Here is a 25731-nt window from a genome sequence, read left to right on the forward strand (position 1 = left end):
TTCCGAGGTGGGTGAAATGAGGACTCGGATTGTTGTTGGGGGCGATATGCTGACTCTGTAAACCGCTTAGAGAGGGCTGAAAGCCCTATGAAGCAGTATATAAGTCTAACTGCTATTGCTATTGCTGTATCCTGCTCATTTTTGCAACCCTGGATGGTGCAATTCTTAAACCCGGCTCAGAACGTGCACACTCATGCAATAGTATTCCGAGGCGTCCTTGGTGCTGTCTGAGCTTGGTTATTTTCTTGAAGACATTTCATTACCCAGATAGGTAACGTCATCAGTGGTAGTAGGGAGTGGGTTTTGGTCTCTTATTTATATTCTAGAGCAGGGGTGTCAAACTCAGTTTCATTGAGGGCCACATCAGAGTTGTGTTTGACTTCTAGGGGCCAAGGTGGGTGTGATCAGGGTGGGCATGACTTGGGTGGGTGTGGCCAGCTCAACATCACTTGTGTCAGGGACGCCTGTAATTGGCCGAGTACTCTGCCAGTGAAAACAGGCTCCTGATCTCCGTTTTTCGCTGCAACCCACTGCCAATGAAAACAGAACTCGGGAGACGGCCCTCCCGATGTCCATTTTTACTAGCAGAGGCTAGTCTGGTCCTTCCCTGTTTCTAGGGCAGCCCCACGGGCCAGGTTTAAGCACCCTATGGGCAAGATCTGGCCCCCGGACCTTGAGTTGGACACTCTTGTTCTAGAGCCGTGATAGCAAACCCGTCACACGTATGCCGCAGGTGGCACGCAGAGCCCTCTCTTTGTGCACGGGAGACATGGCCACAGCTCAGCTCCACCACCCATGCGTGCGTCTCCTGCCGGCCAGATGATTTTCGGGTCTCTGCCATGCATGGGGGTGGAGGTGGGGGGGCACATGCGGGAGATGTGTGAGCATGCACGGGGGAAGCATGGGGGATGCTCACCCCCCCCTGCACCCTGTTTTTGGACCCCGGAGGCTGCAGGGAGGCCTACTAGGCCCAAAACAGGGCATGGAGTGTGTGTGTTGTGGACACATGCGTGGGGGAGTGTGGAGTGGTCATGTGTGCATGTGTGCATGTACAGGGGGCGGGCCACAGGGTGTTGCACGGGCATTGCATTATGGGTGTAGGCACACACGTGCATTCGCTTTCAACCCGCGATGACAAAAAGGTTAGCCATCACCGTTCTAGAGGCTTGTCCCGTTGGTGTCCATGTTGGTCTTGGTGGCTCTTTGGTTGGACTGTTTACTGTTAGCTTTTTTTGACAGTACCTCGATTGGGGTATGGTTTACCATATTTTTCAGAGTATAAGACGCACCTTTTTCCCTCAAAAAAGAGGGTGAAAATCTAGGTGCGTCTTTCATGGTGGGCGGTAGGGGTTTTGTCCGATACTGAAGCGCTTTCCTTTTTTTTAATTTAATTGACTTTTTTAAAAAAATTCATAGCATTATTTAAAAATTTTCATTAGGTTTTCATAAAATCACCATTACTGTGGAACCGGTGGGCAGTTAGAAAATTTTACTACTAACAGAGATACAAAAGTGGGCGGTAGGTATAAAAAGGTTGACTACCCCTGGTTTAAAGAAACACCGAGTCTGAGGAATAAATATTGGGGTTTGGTCCCAGGCAATTGGTAAGGCTTGGTTCCTAGTTGAGGAAACCTAAGAGCAGAAACTCAAGGTATAGTTAAGACAATTTGGAAACTGATGAAAGAAATCATCAATTCAATTATTGATTCAATTATTGGAGGTTGGCCCTATGAGAGGCTGTATGCAATGAAATTTAATTTTAATGTATGCCGATTAATGTACTTTCAAAGTGACAATAAAGTTATTATGTCAGGCCTGCAGTCATATTCCTGTTAGGATCTTTGGCCTGCCACACTCTCTTATTATTTTACTATGCCGTTTCATTAGTGGGGTAATTGCAGAGGTGGTTCCTACCAGTTCACACCAGTTTGGTAGAACCGGTTCGTCAAATCTACTGAACCCGTTAGAAGAGGTTCCACCAGAAAGCAGGCCACACCTATAGAAGAGGTTCCAAAACATTTTGAAACCCACCACACACACGCACACACACACACACACACACACAGACAAACAGACTCACACAGTGAGAAAAAGAGAAAGAGAAAGAAAGGAAGAAAGAAAAAAAGAAAAAAGAAAAAAGAAAGCAAAAGTGAAAGAGATGAAAGAAAAAAAGGAAAAAGAGACAGAGAAACAAAAGGAAAGAGAGAGAAAGAAAGAAAGAAAGAAAACACATGGCCGGCAAGCCACTCCCACAGAGTAGGTTCGAAAATTTTTTGAAACCCACTACTGCATAATTGGGAGAGGGAATAGTAAGGAGTAGAATTGTAGAATGTGTTGTTGCGAAAATAAAGCATTCCTTTCTAGAAGCCCAAGGTTAGCACCTCTGCACCTGACCGGAACTAGATGGGTGGAAATGCCAGCGTAGCAGAGGAAGATTGGACTATATGATGGACTTGTGGATGTGGGAGCAAGATCATGAACTTTTAACTGGGTGGAAACCCCAGGAAGCTTTCAGATTCGGGTTTCCACAGATTGTACCAACATGTCTCTCTTACTAAATTGGAACGTTGATGAAAGCTATGCCTTGGACTCTGACTTGATTTTGGATGATATTTGGAATGCTGACATATTATTTTATTCTAGTCTATTCCATTCCATATTTACTCTACTCTACTCTATTCTGTATTCTCTTCTCTCTTCTCTTCTCTTCACATCCAATTATTATGATTTGCATTCATTAAGGTGGAGTTTCTTGGACTTGTTTGAATCTTTTTCCCCCACAATGTCAAACGAAAAGGCTAATTGCCCTGATTCCAGATACGTCTAGTATTGCAGTACATGAAGCCCTTATCGCCATTCATGAAATAACCATTCAGAGTTCTGGAACGGTCATTCTCTTGTGCAAAGGACTGAGCGGCATACAATTTTAATGGAATAGTTCAATGTAATTCATTTATTTAATGATCTGGCCCTTCATTTTTTTCATCTATTAAGGATATGATTGTGTGTCAATCACCAGACATTTGAACAGTTTAATATAGAAGCTTAGCTGTCTTCATGGTATTCTAAGAACAGGCATGGGAGATAAGATGTGTGAAATTTGGTGAGTACTTGAGAGACCGCCTACTGCCGATCACCTCCACACGACCCATTAGATCTCATCGTTTAGGCCTCCTCCGAGTTCCATCCGCTGGCCAATGCCGACTGGCCACCACGCGGAGGAGAGCCTTCTCGGTGGTAGCCCCGACCCAATGGAACGATCTCCCCGTGGAGCTTCGTACCCTCACCACCCTCCAGACCTTCCGCACAGCCCTTAGAATCTGGCTATTCCGTCAGGCCTGGGGCTAAAGATTTTGACCCGCCCGAATGGTATGAATGTTGCGTTTTAATTATGTACTGTCTATATGTAAACGTCTGTTTCCCCCTTCCTTTTGATTGTGAGCCGCCCTGAGTCCCCCCCAGGGAAAAGGGCGGCATACAAATAAACACAAATTCAAATTCAAAATACTTCATATTTACCTACTGAGCATTTGCTATGTAATGCTAGGTTTCATGTAGATAGCAGGCAAAGTTGCAGGAATTGAGTACTAGGGGTAACATGAGAGCAGTGTTTCGATATCTCAGGGGCTGCCACAAAGAAGAAGAGATCAAACTATTCTTCAAAGCATCTGAAGGCAGGATAAGAAGCAACGAATAAAACTATTTTATTAACTCTATTTCCCCCTTTCCTATCCCTCAGCACTACTCTAGCAACACTGAAGCTTCCAAGATGGCCTCATTCAGCCCAGCTTCAAAGTTGACAGTAGTAGTATCTTGTACTTAAATCAAAATCCCGCTTTACATCCTGCAGCTTCCCACAGTCTTCCTAGCTGTTTTATAAGCCTAGAGTGGATCTCTTGGGAATGGCCCAGTCATTCAGTCTTCATTCTCTTCCTTGACCGAGGCCGTCAAAACAGTCTGGGGACTGATCGTAGCATTAAGTGGGATCCTGGATGCAACTGTTTTCTTTCTGGCAATGCTTTATGAGAATCTGCCGGTGCTATTTCCAGTGATTCGCCCAACTTCTGTGCTTTAAAAAGCTGATTTGAGACCGACGGTCTGCAAGCTGTTGGAAAGCCATCATTGGTTTATGTGGATCATTCCAGCATCTGCCTTACCGAGGAGCAAAAAGCAATTCTTTCTCTCTACAGGAAGGATTCCTGGGCACAGAGAACTACAGCCACCCCATGCATTTATTTTTAAGTACCTATTAACATCAGACCAACAATCGAGAAGCACCGTATTTTTCGGAGTATAAGATGCACCAAGGTTTTGAAGAGGCGAATTTAAAAAAAAAAAGTTTTTGCACTCTGCAGACCTCCCAAAAACCTCCCTCCTCTCAAAAAAAAAGCCGTAAGTAGCGTTTAGGAGGCTTGTAGAGTGCTCCTGCGAGTTATAGGTGGGCCAAAAACAAGCAAAATACAGTCCGTTTTTTGTAAAAAAAAATATTTTGGTTGAACTACCACTGCTTTAAACTCTCAAAGCCCAATTTAGTGGCTGTGGCAGGAATGAAAACGTTGGAGAGAAACATAAAGAGGAAGAGTTTACCAATGATGTGACAGATCAGCTTGGTGTGTGAGGTTATTTAATTGAGATGTATGCATTCTACGTAACTCAGGCGTTCGGTATTAGCCCCCTCCGGGAAGTGATTTGTCAAGAGCGTAAATAATAGAGACAAAACCGCCATATCCAGACTGTCAGGGTAATAGAATCTGTAACTCCGGTGTCAAAACAGATTAAAGGCAAGAACGACTATATCCAATTTTAGCCCAGAAGACTTCTGGAGGCAGGGACACCAATACTGAAGCTCACTATGATTGCTATTTTGATCCGAATGACTGTTGAGAGCGGTTTCAAGTGTCTCTAAAAACAATCAGGTTTTATAAAGCTTCTAAGACGCATCGGATTCTTCTTTTGGGTGATTTGCAGTGGAATGTACTGAGAAAAAAACCTTTGAGGACCACCTGCATTAGAGCCGCGGTGGCGCAGTGGCTAGAGTGCAGTACTGCATGCTACTTCTGCTGACTGCCGGCTGCCTGCAATTTGGCAGTTTGAATCTCACCAGGCTCAAGGTTGACTCAGCCTTCTTCCGTCCTTCCACGGTGGGTGAAATGAAGACCCAGATTGTTGGGGGGCAAGAGGCTGACTCTGTCAACTGCTGAGAGCGGGCTGTAAAAGCACCGTGAAGCGATATATAAGTCTAAGTGCTATTGCTGTCATCTGTAGACTTACTTAGGAGCTGTGGTGGCGCAGTGGTTAGAGTGCAGTACTGCAGGCTACTTCTGCTGACTGCCGGCTGACTGCAATTCGGCAGTTTGAGTCTCATCAGGCTCAAGGTTGACTCATCCTTCCGAGGTGGGTAAAATGAAGACCGAGATTGTTGGGGGGCAAGAAGCTGACTCTTATCAACCATTTCGAGAGGGCTGTAAAGCACTGTGTAAAGCGTTATATAAGTCTAAGTGCTATAGCTATTGCTATTAGGATCCTTCACATCTCAAGGTCATAATTATAGTGGACTGTCAAAGTACCATCATTTTGAAAACTGCTAACTTTCACCTCCTCAAAGTGCCCTCCTGTCTCTTCTCTCTGGGCTTTCCTAGGTGAAGTGGTGTTTCTGGTTCCCATGCCCGCCGATGATTCTGGATTAGGATGGCAGCCTTTGGCCAGTGAAGGTAGAGCCACCTCTACAACCACTTTCACCCAACAGGACATCAACGAAGGTGTCATTTGGTACAGGCACTCTGGAGCCGAGACGGAGAGTGACTCATTCCGCTTCCAGGTATGTTAAGTAAAGGTAAAGGTTCCCCTCTCACATACGTATGTGCTAGTCGTTCCTGACTCTAGGGGGAGGTCGTCCTCTCCGTTTCAAAGCCGAAGATCCAGCGCTATCCGAAGACGTCTCCGTGGTCATGTGGCCGGCATGACTAAACACAGAAGGTGCACGGAACTCTGCAACCTTCCCACCAAAGGGGGCCCCTATTGGTCTACTTGCATTTTTATACGTTTTCGAACTGCTAAGTTGGCAGAAGCTGGGACAAGTCACGGGAGCTCACTCCATTATGCGGCGCTAGGGATTCGAACCGCCAAACTGCCGACCTGTCTCATCAACAAATTACACCATCGTTAAGAGCAGCAAGTGCTTTAATTCGGTCTTATTTTATAATCCTTTAATTTTTGTTATGTAAATCCAATGTTGTTTGTTTTTTTTTGGCGGGAAATTCGAGGGGGGAAGGCCGTATATCGGGAATCACGTCAGCGCAGGATGTTGCAACCAGTCATAAATGTAACCACAAGGTGGTGCAACAGTTATAAGTGTGAATTCAGGCCGTAAGTCACTTTTTACAAAGCTGTTGTTAAGTTCGAATGGTTGTTAAATAAATGATTGTAAATTGAAGATTCTCTGTAATCTCTGTGATCTGTAATCTCTCTGTTCCAGCAGTCTCATAACGGGGTTCACCGACAAAAGGGCGAACGACTAAACCGCGCCCGACTAAACCACGGTGACAAAACCGCGTGTTCTAAAGCGCTCCGACGAATGAGCGCTGAATCGCGCCGACAACAGCGCGGCGACAGAAGCGCGCTGTAAAACTAAACCTAACCCTAACCCTAAACCTAACCCTAAACGTAACGCTAACCCTAACCCTAAACCTAACCCTAAACCTAACCCTTAACTTAAATCGCCCTTCTGTCGACGCGCTGTTGTTGGCGCGTTGATGACGTCACGGTTTTAGCGACGCGGTTTAGTCGGGCGTGGTTTTGTCTTTTGCCCTTTTGTTGGGTCACGCATAACGGCACTAGGTACCTATCTGCTATGATGCACAAAAGTCTCACTGCCTCTGTTTCCTTTGTGTAATGTCATATTTGCAGGTCTCTGGTGCAGGTTTCCCACAGACACATCTTGAGACCCACCTGTTCAACATTGCCATCTTACCGCCTCACTTGGCATCACCTGTGTCCTCCGCCAGATCTGCTTTTCACATGACGGTAAGTCCAGAATTATATTTCTCAAAGAATGCATGTTTCTTTATTGGGGGGTCACTAATAACAGAGCTATTCTGACCAAGGCTTCCCAACTCCTTCTCCTGACAAAAAAAACCTTTTATTAATCTAGTGTGAATTCTGCTCATTCACATCCAGCAAAGCCTCTCAAGGGAGGATTTAGAGTCACAGACCTTATCTGGCTTGGAGGGCTGCCAGGCCGATCTCTGCAAAACTTGGCCAGGAATCTCAGAGAGTCACAAACTAATTAAGCGAATTAATTATCTCCTGCAAACTCCACTCCCTTTTTGTTCCTCTTTTATTTCCTATGGGAGGGGCCATTCATCGTCCACCTGTGGCCTTACTCCCAAGCTGACTCCTGTTCTTTAGCTGTTCCCTTCGCTTGGCAGTTCTGGGCATGCACACACTGGGAACAGGCTCCAGCTGACTCTGAAGGCAGCTGATAACTGGCATACGGCTCTGACCCCGTCTCTTCTTCCGACACAGAGCCCTCATCAGAGCCTTCCCCAGACTCCAGGACTGGTCCCTATTCCTCCCCAACCTCCTCACTGTCTGAATCTGCTGCCAGCTCTGCTGGCGGGCCACAGCAAGAGCTGCACTATATGCTTTTATTAGAGAATTATGCAAACTTTGTGTATATAAAAGATTGCACAAGCTTTGTATATTTAATGGACCAACTGAGGAGTATCATAGCTCGTGTGGTTAGGATGCTGGGTTGACAAGCATCAATCTCACGTTCGAGACCCGAGTGCTGCTGTGGGGAGGGGTGAGCCCCATTCCTTCGCTCCAGCTCCTGCTGGGGATATGAAAGGTGGCTCCAACTGGGCATCCCCCAGCCAACAGTGATCTCACCTTCTTCTGACCCTTTCAACCCAGAAGTCAATCCGATCGGACACAAGTGCGATGCAAATGGACCAGCGCCATCTATAGGACGAAGGTAGTAAAAAAAAAAAGTCAAGATGGTGTATAAGTACACATTTATCTATCTAAATATCTATCTTTCAGGCACTAGAAGATCGTGTGACACCTATTCAACCCCATCAACTGTCTTTTGTCAACGCGCAGACTCCAAGTGAAGAAATCACGTACAACGTGACTGTACCCTTGCCTCCAAATCAAGGCATGATCATTTCATATATATATTTTTTTAATGTGATTCTTTTGCAACTGAAACTAATATAGGCTGGTAACCAGGCAGCGGGGAGGGTAGGTTGAAGGATACTGAAGGCATTTATCAATTAAGTATTTATAAATTAACAAGTTTTTGGGAAATCATTGAACTTTCTTTGGTGAAAGCTGAAGTGTCGAAAGAGCCGCGGTGGTGTAGTGGTTAGAATGCAGCATTGCAGGCTAACTCTGCCTCTGCCAGCAGTTCGATTCTGACCTCACCAAGGTTGACTCAGCCTTCCATCCTTCCGAGGTTGGTAAAATGAGGACCGAGATTGTTGTGGGCAGTACTCTGTAAACAATTCAAGAGAATGCCATAACTGCTAACTGATAACCCGGCATTATAGCAATAGCAATAGCAGTAGACTTATATACCGCTTCATAGGCCTTTCAGGCCTCTCTAAGCGGTTTACAGAGAGTCAGCATATTGCCCCCTACAATCTGGGTCCTCATTTTACCCACCTCGGAAGGATGGAAGGCTGAGTCAACCCTGAGCCGGTGAGATTTGAACCGCTGACCTGCTGATCTAGCAGTAGCCTGCAGTGCTGCATTTAACCACTGCGCCACCTTGGGTATTTATTTATAAGGAGAGAATTTCTGGACCAAATGTAATTTCTAATGTTGGATTTTCCCCCTTACCACAGGGAGCCCCCTTGTGGAGTACTGTGAAGCTGTTACCAGGGCAACTCCACTGCGCTGCACGGTAGAAGCCATATAACAGCAGTACAGTAGAAGCCATTTTAAGGCACAACAGGCTGCATCTTAACAGAACACACACCACGAGGGGTGTTAGGGGTGTCTTACCCACACAGTATTTTTTTCCTCCAGAGACTAAGTCATCTGTGTACCAAGTTTGGCTGAAATTGCTTGAGGCGTTCCAGAGTTATGCTGGAACACACCCACACAGACACTCACGCTGCCATTTTTATATAGAGAGATCTAAGAAATAAATAAACTCTCTCTCCATTGTAACAGGCATGGTGGAGCACAGGGACAAACCGTTCTTCCCGGTCGCCTCTTTTACTCAAACTGACATCAACAATGGCAAGATTGTCTATCGTCCACCTAGTGCTGGATCGCATATTAAGGAGCTGATGGAATTCTCCTTTGCTGGTAAGAATTTAACTCACTGACTAGCACCCATTCATAGATTCCCATCCATAACTCCCTAACATTCTCTGAAAAAATAAGGGTTTCTCAGGAACTTTAAGACGAGTGGAGGTCAACATGCAGGTTGGGGAATTCTGGGAGTTGAAGGCCACAGATCTTTTTGAGGTTGAGAAACATTGATCTTGTTAGGTAAGCTCCCCGTTGGGAGAGCAAGTACGTTCAGAGAAGCGTTGTGAGAGTGTTGCTGGAGAACACACAAACCAGCATACAGAGACACTGCAGTTTAAATAGGCTTTTACTTTTGTGGAAATAGAGTTATCAGAGTCCATCAAACAGTCCAAGTCATACACGGATAATTCTACAAAAGGAAATAAGAATAGTTAAAACACCAGCATCTTCAGGACATGGCAATCCATTGCAGTTTGTTGGGTGAATATTAATTCCGCCTTGCAGCGCAACCCACTCGTAATTTTCCCTTTCCGTCTAATATATGGCCCTCAGTGATTTGTGGGGCCGCGTGCGTGTTTCACAATGAAATTTTACAGCAATTACACCACTAATCATCAGATTAGTATCAGTTCATGAATTAACATCGGCTCGTGAATTTCCCTGGGCGCCTATCGAATTGCTTGCACCGTTAGGCATTGCTTAGATGTTACACCTTAGATCAGGGGTGGTATTCACTTACTTTCCCGACCGGTTCACGAATGTGAGCTCACGGGCAACCACTACACTAAACTGGCCCTTGCTATTAACTGTCATGGAACATCTTGTAATATTAACAGTATAATGAAGGGGAGGGGGAAAAAATGGCAATATCCATTTTCCCTTTCTATCATGGATATTTTCATTTCTATCATGTTTATTTATTTATTTATTATTAAAATTTATATGCCGCCCAATCCCGAAGGACTCCGGGTGGCTTACAAAAGAAGAAAAAGGAAAAAAAAAGACAGTTTAAAATCACAAAGCACATCCATTCATTCTAACCGGGGCTGGACCTCAACAATGTGGTCAACAGCTCCAGGCCTGCTGGAACAGCCAGGTTTTTACAGCTTTCCTGAAGGCCATGAGAGTGGGTATGGTCCGGATCTCCGGGGGTAGCTGATTCCAGAGAGCCGGAGCAGCCACAGAGAAGGCTCTCCTCTGGGGGCCTGCCAGCCGACACTGTCTGGCTGACGGCATCTGAAGGAGGCCCAATCTGTGGGATCTTACTGGCCGCTGGGAGGTATTTGGCAGTAGGCGGTCTCGAAGACCTCCAATGTTGTCCATTGGAGGTCTTAAAAATTCCAAATTCTGTAAATTTTTGCTTCATTTTTCTGTGTAGGTTTTGAATAGGTTTTCATCTTATATTTATAATATTGGAATTACCATAACAGAGCAATCGTACTCTTAAGAGAAGCTGCTGAAATGCAACAGACTAAAATAATTACCTACTTTCCACGCATGCACTTTGGCTTAAAAGAGTGCCTAAATGGGATGCCATAGGGTTCACCGACAAAAGGGCGAATGACAAAACCGCGCCCGACTAAACCGCGCTGTTCTAAAGAGCTCCAACGAATGAGCGCTGAATCGCGCCGACAACAGCGCGGCGACAGAAGCGCACTGTAAAACTAAACCTAAACCTAACCCTAAACTTAACCCTAAACCTAACCCTGAACCTAACCCTAAACCTAACCCTAAACCTAAACCTAACCCTAACCCTAACCCTAACCCTAACCCTAAACCTAACCCTGAACCTAACCCTAAACGTAACCCTAAACCTAACCCTAAACCTAACCCTGAACCTAACCCTGAACCTAACCCTAAACCTAACCCTAAACCTAACCCTAAAATTAACCCTAAACCTAAACCTAACCCTAAACCTAACCCTAAACCTAACCCTACACCTAACCCTAAACCTAACCCTAAACCTAACCCTGAACCTAACCCTAAACCTAACCCTAACCCTAAACCTAAACCTAACCCTGAACCTAACCCTGAACCTAACCCTAAACCTAACCCTTACCTTAAGTTAAATCGGCTTTCTGTCGACGCACTGTTGTAAAGCGCCCTTCTGTCTCCGCGCTGTTGTCGCCGTGCTGATGACATTGCGGTTTTAGCGACGCGGTTTAGTCGGGCGTGGTTTTGTCATTCGCCCTTTTGTCGGGTCACGATGCCATAGAGCTGGGGGCGGGTGGGCAGAGCCACCCGTGATTTCCACTACCAGTTTGGGGGAACCAGTCCGAACCGGCTGAATGCCACCTCTGCCTTAGATGCGTTATGGTCCGAGAAGCTGCCATTTCTACATCTTCAAAAGGAACAAACCTACAAAGCCATCTTCCAGTAGGAACTTCTGTGCCTCACCTGCTGTGTTTAGCCTGCCAGCGCTGGAACACAGGGGGCATAATCCATCAAAATGAATGGGAGATGGAATGAAATGAGCTGCCAAAAGCTGAAAGCCGGGCATTTTTCAAAAGTACTCCTTTTTTTTTCATATTTTAAAGATGTATTTTGTGTCAGCCTTTGCTATAAACAGGCCTCAGGGACTTAAAAACGGGTTTTTTTCCCCTCCAGTTGTTAAAATTGTTTTTAAATAAGATCCCCAAGGACCAGTGGTGGGTTTCAAAAATTGTTTGAACCTACTCTGTGTGTGTGGCCTCCTTTGTGGGAGTGGCTTGCCACCCATGTGACCGGATGGGAGTGGCTTGCCACCCATGTGACCGGATATGAAGATGCCGACGACACTTGTCAGAACCACCTTAAATTACCTCACACACAGCACTGGCATGGATAAGAATAGGATGTAAACTTGTTTTTTAAAAGGCATCTTTGGTTTGCGTTAAAACAACTTCAACACACGCAATGTTCTGATTGCACCACAAACGCAGTAGTCATCCTTACCTTTCACAGAGGCACTGAGTTCTATAAATATGGGCATGATAGTGTAGAATAATCATATCCAAGGACCAGTGGTGGGTTTCAAAAAAATTTGGAACCTCTTCTGTAGGTGTGGCCTGCTTTCCGGGTCCACTGGTGGAACCTCTTCTAACCGGTTCGGTAGATTTGACGAACCGGTTCTACCGAATAGGTACGAACTGGTAGGAACCCACCTCTGCCATCCAGGAACAACTCCCTTGGCTCCTCCCCTCTGTTGACGTCCGGATCACACTCCCTTGTCTCCTCCCCACTGGTCCAAGGCTCAGGCGCCTCCTGGTGGCCAACCAGCCTCTCTGCGCCCTGCTCGGAGTCAGAACCCTATCCAGGATCCTCCACATCCTCCAGAGCCGACTCATAGGGCCCCTCGCTGTCGGAGTTTGGTGGCAGCTCCAACGGCTCCTGCTGGGCCACAACAGAGGCCTACCGCATTTTGCTTCAAAATAAAACACATTTTGAAATCTTCACCCGAATAGGAAACTCATTTTCCCGTCTTTGTTATCTTAAAAACGGTGGTCTCGCCTCCACAGAGGATGCAGTCAGTATCTCCAAATACAGTTGGCCTTGTGTCTTTCACCTTCTACAAATTCTTTGTGACATCACACCTGTGTAGTGGATCAATTTCATTTTCTATTGTGTGATTTCTATATGCTGCCAACAGTTGTGCTTTCCTAATCTTTTCATCTCCTTTAGGTCTTCCGGAATCGATTAACTTTCGTTTTACAGGTATGTGGATATTACTTGCACATCACTCAAAGTGTGTATTTATATTTCGTTCCATCTGTTTTGAAGACCTTAGGACCACCTAATAAACAGGGAATGCAGTGTTGAAATAGGAGTCTTGGTGATAGATCAAACACTGCGGAGTCCTTGGTGCCCTCTAAGCTTTGTCATTTGTTGGCGGATATTTCATTCACCCGACTAGATAATATTAAATTTGTTTTTTATCCCACCTTTGTTATTTTTATAAATCACTCAAGGCAGCAAAAATGCCCAATGTTCTTTCCTTTTCTTATTTTCCCCCACAAAATAAGAGGAGTGAATTTTGCTGAAAGAGAGCGACTGGCCCAAAGTTACCCAACTGGCTTTCATACCTAAGTGGAACTAGAAGTCACCATCTCCTGGTGATTGGCCCAAAGTCACTCAACTGCCTTTCATGCCTAAGTGGAACTAGAACTCACCATCTCCTGGTGATTGGCCCAAAGTCACTCAACTGCCTTTCATGCCTAAGTGGAACTAGAACTCACCATCTCCTGGTGATTGGTGCAAAGTCACCCAGCTGGCTTTCATGCCTAAAATGGAACTAGAACTCACCATCTCCTGGTGATTGGCCCAAAGTCACCCAGCTGCCTTTCATACCTAAGTGGAACTAGAACTCACCATCTCCTGGTGATTGGCGCAAAGCCGCCCAGCTGGCTTTCATGCCTAAAATGGAACTAGAACTCACCATCTCCTGGTAATTGGCCCAAAGTCACCCAGCTGGCTTTCATGCCTAAGGCAGGACTAGAACCTAATCAGCTAAACCTGGAAATGTTGCTATGTGCGTTCTTGCTTAGAGCCCCTTTAATGTTATTTGGCGTAATGGGATGTGAGAATGGCCTTGCAAGACCGAAGCAGGGGTTGCTCCCTAAAGAAGGATCAGCTAAACAAGGAAGGAACTTGCAACTATCAGTGGCCTCTGCTTTCTGCGCATCTGCGTGTCAGGCACTGGACCCAGCTGTTCCTCCTCTTCCTCATCAGCCACCTCAACAGACCTGGGGGCTGTTGACTTTCCATCTGAGCGCTGATGGATGGTCCCAGACTCCGCCTCTGTTTCTCTTTGCCCTCTCCATTCCCTCTTCCCCTTCGGAGCCCTCAGCTTGCCTTGATGCTGACCCTGACTCCTTCTCCTTCTCCTCCTCCTCTGATTCGGCTGCTGGAAGGGCCGGTGACCGAGAGGGCAAAACACCAACATTTTAGAGTACAGCCAATCTTTCGCATCCACCTAAGGAAGGAATAATTTTAAGTCTGATTCTTTTATGCAACATACCGTAATTTCCGGCGTATAAGATGCACCTTCCCCCCCCAAAAAAAGAGGGTGAAAATCTGGGTGCGTCTTATACACTGAATACAGCATTTTTGGCCTCCTGAAACTCCACCCCCTTCGCAAAAATGGACGTGCAGAGGGTTTGGGAGGTTTGCAAAGTGCTCCTTGGGGCTGGGGAGGGCAAAAATGAGCAAAAAAAGGCCTGTTTTTTGCTCTCCCCCCCCCAACTCCTAGGAGCACTCTACAAGCCTCCCAAAGCCTCTGCATGCCCGCTTTTTTTTTTGCAAAAAATGGCCTGTTTTTTACTCGTTTGACTGTTCCCCCCCCCCATCCCCCAGGAGCACTCTACGAGTCTCCCAAAGCTCTGCATGCTTTTTTTGTGGGGGGGGGGGAGAAATGAGGCGTGCAGAGGGTTTGGGAGGCCTGCAGAGTACAAAAATTTTTTTTTTAAAATTTACCTCTTCAAAATCATGGTGCGTCTTATACTCCGGTGCGTCTTATAGTCCGAAAAATACCGTACTCACTCCAGTCCTTTCTTTCAGTGTCGGATGGAGAACATATAAGTCCCGAGATGCCGTTTACCATTCACCTGCTTTCCATGGATGTAGAGCCTCCATTGTTCCAGATGACCGCTCCAGTGCTCGAGGTCAGCCAAGGAGGCAGAGCTGCCATTGGTAAGGGGGGGGAAAAACAAGACTAGTTCATCAATGGGCTTCAGGTACACACTATGCTACATTTATAATTCATAACGGTAGCAGTTCAATTAGGGGATTTCCCATAAATTACTTGGCACCAGTCCAGGAACCGAATGTTCAGTAGAGGAATTAAACATTGATAAAAGGGCCCCGGGAACCCACTTTGCTGTGGACATCAGCGAAGAGAGGAAGACCGCCTACTGCCATACTCCACCCAACAGCTGGTAAAACCCCACAGTATAGCCCCTGCGCTATACTCACCTATAGTTCCTTTTCCGAAGCCCAGGTGATTGGTGTGGCAGAGTGGATTGCCCCGCCTCGACTATTTCATTTGCTAGCAGTAAAGGTTTTTAAATGTGTCAATACCCGAAATGCCACTGATTCCCCTATCCACGCTCTGCTCTCACCTGCTAATAAATTGCATTCTCCCTTGGAGATCAGAGGCTAAACATCTAAATATACTTTGCTTCCTCCCTCTCTCTATTTGGATGGTGAAGGAATAAAGCTGACCCTGAGTGACAGGCACATTGCTGCTGAGGATCTCTTCTTTGAAGTGGTAGAACCTCCTCACCATGGAGCTCTTCTCAGACATGGTTCTGGATTCCCAGTCTACATGGCAACAGGTAAGCTTGGAGGGTTCCACCACAAAACCGCGTTCGACTAAAGCGCACTCGACGAAACCGCATAGCTGACGCCATCACAGGGCGACAACAGCGCGGAGACAGAAGCACGCTGTAAACGCTAAACCTAAAATTAACCCCTAAACCTAAACCTAACCACCCTAAACCTAATCCTAAACCTAATCCTAAACCTAACCCTAAACCTAACCCTTAACCTAACCCTAAACCTAATCCTAACCCTTAACCTAACCCTAAACCTAACCATAACCCTTAACCTAACCCTAAACCTAACCCTAAACCTAACCCTAAACCTAACCCTTACCTTAAGTTGAATCGGCTTGCTTTCAAAGCGCTATTTAAAGCGCCCTTCTTTCTCCGCGCTCGCGGTTGTCGCCCTGTTGATGATGTCAGCGACGCGGTTTAATCGGGCGCGCTTTAGTCGAGCGCGGTTTTGTCGTGCCACGAGCTTAGAGGACGTTTCTCGTACGGTTTTGTCTGTGACCTGTTAAGAAAAAGCAAAAATCCACTGAAGTGCAAGACGAATGCTTACCAGTAGTTTTCACTTAATTGTTCTGACCGAGGCTTCCCAAGAGCATGAAGCCAACTCCTTGTCCCGACAAAAACTCCTTTTGTTAATTCCCTGCGAATTCTGCTCATTCACATCCAGCCAAGTCTTTCAAGGGAGGATTTACAGTCACAGATCTTATCTGGCTTGGAGAGCTGCCAGGCCGATCTCTGCAGAACTTGGCCAGGAGTCTCGGAGAGTCACGAACAAAATTAAGCGAATTAGTTGTCTCCTGCAAACTCCACTCCCCTTTCGCTCCTCTTTTATTTCCTCTGGGAGGGGCCATTCACCATCCACCTGTGGCCTTACTCGCAAGTCGAGCCCTGTTCTTTAGCTGTTCCCTTCATCTGGCAACTCTGTGTATGTGCATACTGGGAACAGGCTCCAGCTGTTCTTCTGCCTCACTGATGTCTGACTCTGAAGGCAGCTGATAACTGGCATACGGCCCTGGCCCCCTCCCTGCCTCCGACATAGAGCCCACCTCAGAGCCTTTCCCAGCCTCCAGGACTGGCCCATGTTCCTCCCCAACCTCCTCACTGTCCGAATCTGCTGCCAGCTCTGCAGGCTGCTGGCGGGCCACAATATTAATGACCATAATGAGGAACACCAAGTCTGTCACAAAGTAGTCATGGTTGTTAGCATCAGTTAACACACAATCAGACAATTCAGCAGGATTCCAAACTTCTTTATATTCATAACAAGACATAAGTAAATATACAATACCCAAAGCAAGTTTTTTTCCCCCCCAACATGGTAATAAATACAAGCGAAACACCAGCAGAGGAGAAAAGAGAACAGTTTCAGTTTCAGTTTCAGTTCAGAGCAGCAGACAATTTAAGAGCTCAGCACAGACTCAGAGCTGCAGAGCTAAGCCACGCCCAGGCTCCAAACTGTTTCAACTCCCATTGGCTGGCCTTGTTACTAAGCCCTATTCCAGTTCATGAATATACACTGACAGAGTCAATATTTGGTAAACTCACACAGATGTCTGTACTTAGGCCGAGACACGTTTCGCTATTTACTTAGAGGAGTTCATGTTACGTCAAGGAGAAAATTCTGATTTTACCATGTCTTTTTGGGAAGGCGATAGCTTCACCTATGAGGAAGTCACCAGGAACGCCTTGCATTATCTTCACGACGGCTCATCCTCAGGAGAAGACAGCATGGAAATTTCCGTCACTGACGGAAATACCAAAGACGTGGTTTTGCTCAAGGTGGAGGTGACTCCAGTGGACATTAACGGGCCCAGGTTGGATCCTAGCTGCTCGCTGAGTATCACCGTGGCTGGTAAAAACTCCGTGATCATCACTCGATCCCACTTTGCCTATATTGTAAGCATTTGATCTTTTTTTTATACTATCTCTCAAGTTTAATCTGTATCTTAATATATGGGTATTTTGGTGGGTTCGAAACAGTCGTAGAGTTAAGGAGATAGAAAATGTAAGGTTATCTGTTTGGACTAGGGGTTTTCAACCTTGGCAACTTTTAAGACTTGTGAACTTCAACTCCCAGAATTCCTCAGTCAGCACACGGGTGGGACCCCTGGCTTAGACAGAAGAGAAAGGGGAAGAACCAAATAATTTTGGTTTTGTCTTCCTCCTATGGTAGAGGTTTTCTTGTGCAAAATTCAGCTTTGAATGATCAGGTCAAAACTTGGCAACTGAAGATCCAAAGGAATCCTAAGTTCAGAACATTCCCTGAAACTGATTCCCCCCCCCCCCTGTTTTTAAGTTCAGAGCAGCTTCTTAAATGACATTTTTCTGTGTCCCTGACAAATACCAAGGTCGCTGCTGATCATATGGCTGAAGACAGCCTCTTTGGGATTCCGGACGGACTCTGGTGTAAAACAGCCCATGTTTTGCAAAGTTCTTAGGGGTCAAAAATTATTTTGTTATAATGACTTCTAATGACTTGTGCCTAGATCAAAAAAGCAGAATTGGAAGGGACCTACACTTTAGCTACAATAGAAATGACTGCAATATCTTCTTCTTCTTCTTCTTCTTCTTCTTCTTCTTCTTCTTCTTCTTCTTCTTCTCTTCTTCTTCTTCTTCTTCTTCTCCTCCTCCTCCTCCTCCTCCTCCTCCTCCTCCTCCTCCTTCTCTTTCCTCCTCCACCTCCTCCTTCTTCTTTTTCTTCTTCTTTTTTTCTTCTTCTCCTCCTCCTTCTCTTCCTTCTTCTTCTCCTTCTCCTCCTCCCCCTCTTCCTCCTCCTCCTCCTCCTCCTTCCTCCTCCACCGCCTTCTTTTTCTTCTTCTTCTTCTTCTTCTTCTTCTTCTTCTTCTTCTTCTTCTTCTTCTTCTTCTTCTTCTTCTTCTTCTCCTCCTCCTCCTCCTCCTCCTCCTCCTCCTCCTCCTTCTCTTTCCTCCTCCACCTCCTCCTTCTTCTTTTTCTTCTTCTTTTTTTTCTCCTTCTCCTCCTCCTCTTCCTCCTCCTCCTCCTTCCTCCTCCACCACCTTCTTTTTCTTCTTCTTCTTCTTCTTCTTCTTCTCCTCCTCCTCCTCCTCCTCCTCCTCCTCCTCCTCCTCCTCCTCCTCCTTCTCTTTCCTCCTCCACCTCCTCCTTCTTCTTTTTCTTCTTTTTCTTCTTCTTCTCCTCCTCCTTCTCTTCCTTCTTCTCCTTCTCCTCCTCCCCCTCTTCCTCCTCCTCCTTCCTCCTCCCCCTCCTCCTCCTCCTCCTCCTCCTTCTTCTTCTTCTTCTTCTCCTCCTCCTCCTCCTCCTTCCTCCTCCACTTCCTCCTCCTCCTCCTTCTTCCTCTTCCTCCTCCTCCTCCTCCTCCTCTTCTTCTTCTTTTTCTTCTTTGTTGTCTTCTTCTTCTCCTTCTCCTCCTTCTCCTTCTCTTCCTTCTTCTTCTCATTCTCCTCCTCCTCCTCCTTCTTTTATATTATATTATATATTATATATTAGGAAACGGAGATGAGCACTGCCCCCTGGAGACAGACATAACTGGACAGGTGAAACCTTTACCATTAACCCTAGTGATCCAATGAATTTCAGTGTTATAGAGGGGAGAGTGGGGATTGTGTCTCCCTCCTGTTCTGACCTAGGCTTCCCCAGCAGCACGAAGCCGAGTCCTCATCCGGATAACCCCCTTTTATTTAATTTACAATGAATTCCTCTCCAGCAAAGTCTTCCCTCTCCTACAGTCTTTCAAGATAGATCACAATTACCGACTTTTATCAGGCTTGGAGAGGCCGATATCTTTCAGACGCCGCAATACTTGGCAAGAATGCAGGAAATGAACTAATTGTCTCCTGCAAACTCCACTCCCCTTTCACTCCTCTTTTATTTCTTCTGGGAGGGGCCATTCATCGTCCACCTGTGGCCTTACTCCCAAGTCGACCCTTGTTCCTTAGCTGTTCCCTTCGTCTGGCAACTCTGCGCATGCGCACACTGGGAACAGGCTCCAGATGTTCTTCTGCCTCACTGATGTCTGACTCTGAAGGCAGCTGATAACTGCCAGACGTCTCTGGCCCCCTTTCTGCCTCCGACACAGAGCCCTCGTCGGAGCTTTCCCCAGATTCCAGGACCGGCCCATGTTCCTCCCCAACCTCCTCACTGTCCGAATCTGCTGCCAGTTCCACTGGCCACTGGCGGGCCACAACATCTCCTCTCACTCCGGGAGAACAAGATGGATCATCTCCCAAGAGCATCGCTTAGCCTGCAGCGAGTCAGAATTGTTCTAGCTTTCTTTTTTAACTTACACCCAGACAAAGGGAACGTTGCCTGTGGCTATGCCATGAAGCCAAAGGCAACATCCTTCCTCCTTGCTTGAAAAAAAAACACACGCCTGGTTCTGACTTTCAGGCAGGTGGGAATGCGGCCTGTCCTTTCTGGCATTTCACAGAGCCGCTAGCACAATCTGGGCACGTAGAGCGATGTCTGTTAGCATTTCTATGACGCATAGACAACAGCTGATCCTGGGCCAGGAAAGAAATCCTTGTATAAAGAAAACCAGGCTGTAATGTCAAAGGCTGGGATCTCCTTGATTGTTCCTGCTTGACAAAGGTTTTAACCTGTTCTCCTACCAGTAGGTACATTAGGAAGGTAGGTAGGTAGGTAGGTAGGTAGGTAGGTAGGTAGGTAGGTAGGTAGGTAGGTAGGAAGGAAGGAAGGAAGGAAGGAAGGAAGAGTAAGTGCTTTCTTTCTAAGCAGATATTGTGTTTTCTGAAGGGAAATTAAGCTAATCTGAGAAACGGATGCCATGAAGCCTCTTCTGACCCACCAGATAGACCAGCGGTGTCAAACTCAAGGCCCGCGGGCCAGATTTGGCCCCCGGGGTGCTTAGATCTGGCCCGTGGGGCCACCCCGGAAACAGCAAAGGACCGGCCCACGATGCCTCTGCCAGCAAAAACGGAGCTCGGGAGGGTCGTATGCGGCCCTCCCGGGCTCTGCTTTCTGCGCATCAGGCACTGGGCCCAGCTGTTCCTCCTCTTCCTTATCTGCCACCTCCAGACCTGGGGGCTGTTGACTCTCCATCTGAGGGCTGACGGACGGCCCAGGCACCACCTGTGTTTCTCTGAGAACTCCATTCTCTCCTCCCCTTCGGAGCTCCCAGGTTGCCTTGATGACCCGCCTCCTCCCCCTCTGATTTGGCTGCTGGAGGGGCTGGCTGCCGACAGACCACAACAGAACTACCTATATTGTAGGAGAAGGATGAAGAAAGTCTGAGGGTGGAGTCAAGAGAGGAATCAGCCTAGAGTCATTATGTTCTCACTCGCACATCCCGACTCTAGTGGGCGTTGCTCATCTCCGTTTCAAAGCCGAAGAGCCAGCGCTGTCCAAAGACGTCTCCGTGGTCATGTGGCCAGCATGACTCAACGCCGAAGGAACACGGAGCATTGTTACCTTCCCGCCAAAATGGTCCCCATTTTTCTAATTGCATTTCTTACGTGCTTTCGAACTACCAGGTTGGCAGAAGAAGCTGGGACAAGTAACGGGAGCTCACTCCATTACGCTAGAGATTTGAACCGCCAAACCGCCGACCTTTCTGATCAACAGGCTCAGCATCTAAGCCCCTGAGCCACCGTGTCCCTTTAAAGGCAGAGTGGCGTCCCTGTTCACGTTTATAGGCATGAGCGATAAATCAGCTTGACTGGGACTTAAGATTTGTTCCTGATTCTTCACACCTAACATTATTTATGTCTATTTTTCTCCCTTATGAATATCGTAGCAATATTAGTGTAAATGAAGACCTGAGCATTTCTTAAGGGTTGACTGATTTCGAATAACATCTTGTATATGTGTAACCTTTACTGCTACAATTGATTTTGTGATTATTTATGGTCGGATGATTATTGATGAACGCGCTGCAACCGTAGGTTTATTTGATTATGTAATCTTTTCATATTGAAGTCATCAGCAGTTTTGAAGTACTGTGTCTTTTGCTTAATTGGTACCCCTTTTTTTAACGATTAAATATATTTGTACTCAATTAAAGACGGCCGATAAGCACGTTATTGAAATCAAAATAATCAGCAGTTTTTTTAAAAAAAACTCAGCTAATTGGATATACCTCTCTTAATTAATTAAATGTTTTTTCAGTCAATGTATTAATTGGCAAAAAATAATAATAATCAAAGCTCTCCAGCAATCAATTGGTTCACCAGGCTAATTAATCTATTGACTCAACTGATTAAAAAAAATTTTTTAATCGAATTAGAATTGCAATGTCTAATACTTTGCATATTTTCTTCTTCTTTAACTTTAAAATCAGTGCAACAGAATAGTACAGAATAACATCATAGGAATGTTTGTTTTCAATTTTTGTACATTGCAGGTAGCCTGTGACTTATAACCATAGTTGTGGGGGAAAAATACGGTTGTAAATCATGCTAGATTTTGTGGTATTTGTTAAGAGCCGAGGTGGCGCAGTGGTTAGGGTGCAGTACTGCAGGCCACTTCAGCTGACTGTTATCTGCAGTTCAGCAGTTCTAATCTCACCGGCTCAAGGTTGACTCAGCCTTCCATCCTTCCGAGGTGGGTGAAATGAGGACCCAGACTGTGGGGGCGATATGCTGACTCTGTAAACTGCTTAGAGATGGCTGAAAGCCCTATGAAGCGGTATATAAGTCTAACTGCTATTTCTATTGCTATTAAGCAAACACCACAGTTGTTAAATGAATGTGATGGTATGTTAAGTGAACCCATTACAGGTAGTCCTCCACTTATGGCCAAATTTGAGTCCAAAATTTCTGTCGCTAAGTTGACACTCTTGTTAAGTGAGTTTTGCTCCATTTTACGACCTCTCTCGTTACAGTTGCTAATCAACCCCTAGCACGGTTGTTAAGTGAATCCGACTTCTCCATTGACTTTTGCTTGTCAGAATTTCACAAAAAAAAGGGGATCACGTGAGCCCGGGACATTGCAACCGTCATAAATATGAGTCATGGCCAGGCATCTGTGTTTGGATCACATGACCATGGGGAGGATGTAATGGTTGTATGTGTGAAATAGCAATAGCAGTTAGACTTATATACCGCTTCATAGGGTTTTCAGCCCTCTCTAAGCGGTTTACAGAGTCAGCATATTGCCCACAACAACAATCCGGGTCCTCATTTTACCCACCTCGGAAGGATGGAAGGCTGAGTCAACCCTGAGCCGGTGAGATTTGAACAGCTGAACTGCAGAACTGCAGTCAGCTGAAGTAGCCTGCAGTGCTGCATTTAACCACTGCGCCACCTCGGCTCTAAAAATGGCCACGAGTCACCGTTGTAATATGGAACCATCACTAAATGAACTGTTATAAGTCGAGGACTACCTGTGTAGCCAGCGGGTCTTTCTTTCTTGAAACGGGAAGTAAACTATGGAAAATGACAAAAAAAAAAAAAAAAGAACGGGCGTACCGGTCATAACCCCCCACTGGTTTTAGTCCTCTTAGTTTCTCTTCCTTGCACTTTTTCCAGAGTCTGAATATCTTTTTTGTAATGTGGTGACCCCCCCCAAAAAAACGTGACATCCTTCATATTTTGTTCAACGATTATCTTAATGGATATGACTGTTTCTTTCTTAATCTCACTTCTGCCCTTAGGATAACAATTCCCCAGATTCTGAGATAAGGATTCAGCTAATTTCTCTTCCAATGTACGGCAGTCTTATGCGGACGGCCTTCGAACGACAATCGGATGAGTCTTCGGAGGTCTATAATTTCACAATGGAAGACATTAACCATCAAAGAATCAGGTAAGTGTTTGCACCCAAGGATTTCCTCCAGTGAAACGTCACAAAGCTTGTTTCCCTCTGTATGATGTGAATGTCACAAAGCTTGTTTCCCTGTGTGTTGTGTAGCCTTCTTCAAAAAAAAACAGCTGCTGAGGTGTCTATATATAGGTGGCCATTAGAGGGCGTTTCTCTCTCTCGTCATGTGTCTCATTTCTCTCCTTGTGTCCGTAGTTGAGCGGTAAGGAAATGATCTCCATGTATACCAGGGGTGAAATTCAGCAGCTTCTGACAGGTTCTGGAGAACCGGTAGCGGAAATTTTGAGTAGTTCAGAGAATCAGCAAATACCACCTCTGGCTGGCCCCAGGAGTGGGTCGGGAATGGAGATTTGGCAGCATCCTTCCCCTGCCACGCCCACCAAGCCACCCCCACAGAACCGGTAGTTTAAAAAAAATGAATTTCACCAGTGCCTAGCACTCTTTCTCTTGAATAGTTTTTTGTGGGTTGGCAATTAAAATATGCAGGTTACAAGCCAAGGTTTTATTGCATTTTTTGCCAGGGTGTGTGTGAAGATTGGAACGAATGAAACAGGGAAGCACGAACTATAGAAATGGAAAAAAAAATATTTTCCTGGAAAAAAAAGACATCAGCTCTTAAGAAATTGTTTTCTTAAAAACAGAATCCTGACCTTAAGGGCTGGGGGGGAAAAAAGATTAGGCAGAGATATAAAAAGGTTCCAGTTTTCAGAATTTCCCCCCAAGCTATTCTTCTTCTGAGATTCTCTGATATATCATTTAATGCTGGAGGCAAATATAAAGGTTTTTTCCCCCCAAAAAATAATTGAAATCGGTGACCTTCATACAGAACAGGAAAGCGTGGATTTCCATGAAAAGGCATGGACTTCCAGTACGAATGATTCAATATTTTTTTAGCCTGTCCTTATTACTTTTATGACTTACTACTTTTAAGAGATGCGGTGGCTCAGTGGCTAAGACACTGAGCTTGCCAATCAGAAAGGTTGGCAGTTTGGCGGTTCAAATCCCTAGCGCCGTGTAACGCAGTGAGCTCCCGTTACTTGTGCCAGCTTCTGCCAACCTAGCAGGTTGGATCGGGCAAACTGGTCATAGCAGTGGCTGTAATTCGAAAAAGTTTTTGACTGTGCCAAAATGGTTAGATTAACCTTTACAATTGAAGCCGAAGAAGATACAGAATAGTATATGATTTGGCATAAATTCTATGAATGGATAAAAGCAAGAAGTACAGGTGAAACTCGAAAAATTAGAATATCGTGCAAAAGTGCATTTATTTCAGTAATGCAACTTAAAAGGTGAAACTAATATATGAGATAGACTCATTACATGCAAAGCAAGATAGTTCAAGCCGTGATTTGTCATAATTGTGATGATTATGGCTTACAGCTCATGAAAAACCCCAAATCCACAATCTCAGAAAATCAAAATATTGTGAAAAGGTGCAATATTCTAGGCTCAAAGTGTCCCACTCTAGTCAACTAATTAAGCCATAACACTTGCAAAGGGTTCCTGAGCCTTTAAATGGTCTCTCAGTCTGGTTCAGTAGGAATCACAATCATGGGAAAGACTGTTGACCTGACAGTTGTGCAGAAAACCATCATTGACACCCTCCATAAGGAGGAACAATGCAGAAGAGTTGAAGGCCGCTATTGAAGCATCCTGGTCTTCCATAACACCTCAGCAGTGCCACAGGCTGATAGCTTCCATGCCACGCCGCATTGAGGCAGTAATTGCTGCAAAAGGGGCCCAAACCAAGTACTGAGTACATATGCATGCTTATACTTTTCAGAGGTCCGATATTGTTCGATGTACAATCCTTGTTTTATGGATTGCATGTAATATTCTAATTTTCTGAGATTGTGGATTTGGGGTTTTCATGAGCTGTAAGCCATGATCATCACAATGATGACAAATCACGGCTTGAACTATCTTGCTTTGCATGTAATGAGTCTTATCTCACCTATTAGTTTCACCTTTTAAGTTGCATTACTGAAATAAATGAACTTTTGCACGATATTCTAATTTTTCGAGTTCCACCTGTAGGAATTGGAGAAAAGTAAGATCATAAATGTTAGATACTGAAAATAAGAAGGTAAATAATTGCAATACTTTAATGTAAGAAGAAACCTAGCTACAAGCTTTTTGGTTACATGATTACGATAGTTACTATATCATTATTGCTGTTATTAGCTTGTATGCCAATGTTTAACACCACTTTTCTTTTCTTTTTTGGTCTTTTTTATGTGTAAATGGTATACCCTGACAATGCACTGTTTTTCAAAAAAGTGTCTTACGAATAATTTTTTTAAAAAAAGCAATGGCACCATTATATTCTGCGCTTTTGGGGTCACGAAGAAAGGACCGTTCATGATTTGGATGCTTTGATTTTATCTGAGGGATGTGTTTT

At 45.4% G+C, this 25731-nt stretch overlaps 1 protein-coding gene across 1 annotated transcript in view; it reads left to right on the plus strand.

Annotated features, from left to right (window-relative positions):
* The window catches only part of FRAS1 (Fraser extracellular matrix complex subunit 1), a 279515-nt gene that overhangs the window by 158113 nt on the left and 95671 nt on the right, over positions 1 to 25731 (plus strand). Inside the window, exons 30-38 of the mRNA XM_087723886.1 lie at positions 5640 to 5818; positions 6907 to 7023; positions 8044 to 8158; positions 9181 to 9318; positions 12925 to 12957; positions 14800 to 14931; positions 15450 to 15575; positions 17221 to 17468; positions 23164 to 23315. Coding sequence (XP_087580012.1) covers positions 5640 to 5818; positions 6907 to 7023; positions 8044 to 8158; positions 9181 to 9318; positions 12925 to 12957; positions 14800 to 14931; positions 15450 to 15575; positions 17221 to 17468; positions 23164 to 23315 — 1240 coding nt within the window. The remainder of the gene's footprint in view (positions 1 to 5639; positions 5819 to 6906; positions 7024 to 8043; positions 8159 to 9180; positions 9319 to 12924; positions 12958 to 14799; positions 14932 to 15449; positions 15576 to 17220; positions 17469 to 23163; positions 23316 to 25731) is intronic.

Source organism: Thamnophis sirtalis, unplaced genomic scaffold, assembly GCF_051295495.1.
Source record: "Thamnophis sirtalis isolate CommonGarterSnake01/CBP01778 unplaced genomic scaffold, rThaSir2_p1.2 scaffold_10, whole genome shotgun sequence".
Taxonomy (NCBI): Eukaryota; Metazoa; Chordata; class Lepidosauria; order Squamata; family Natricidae; genus Thamnophis; species Thamnophis sirtalis.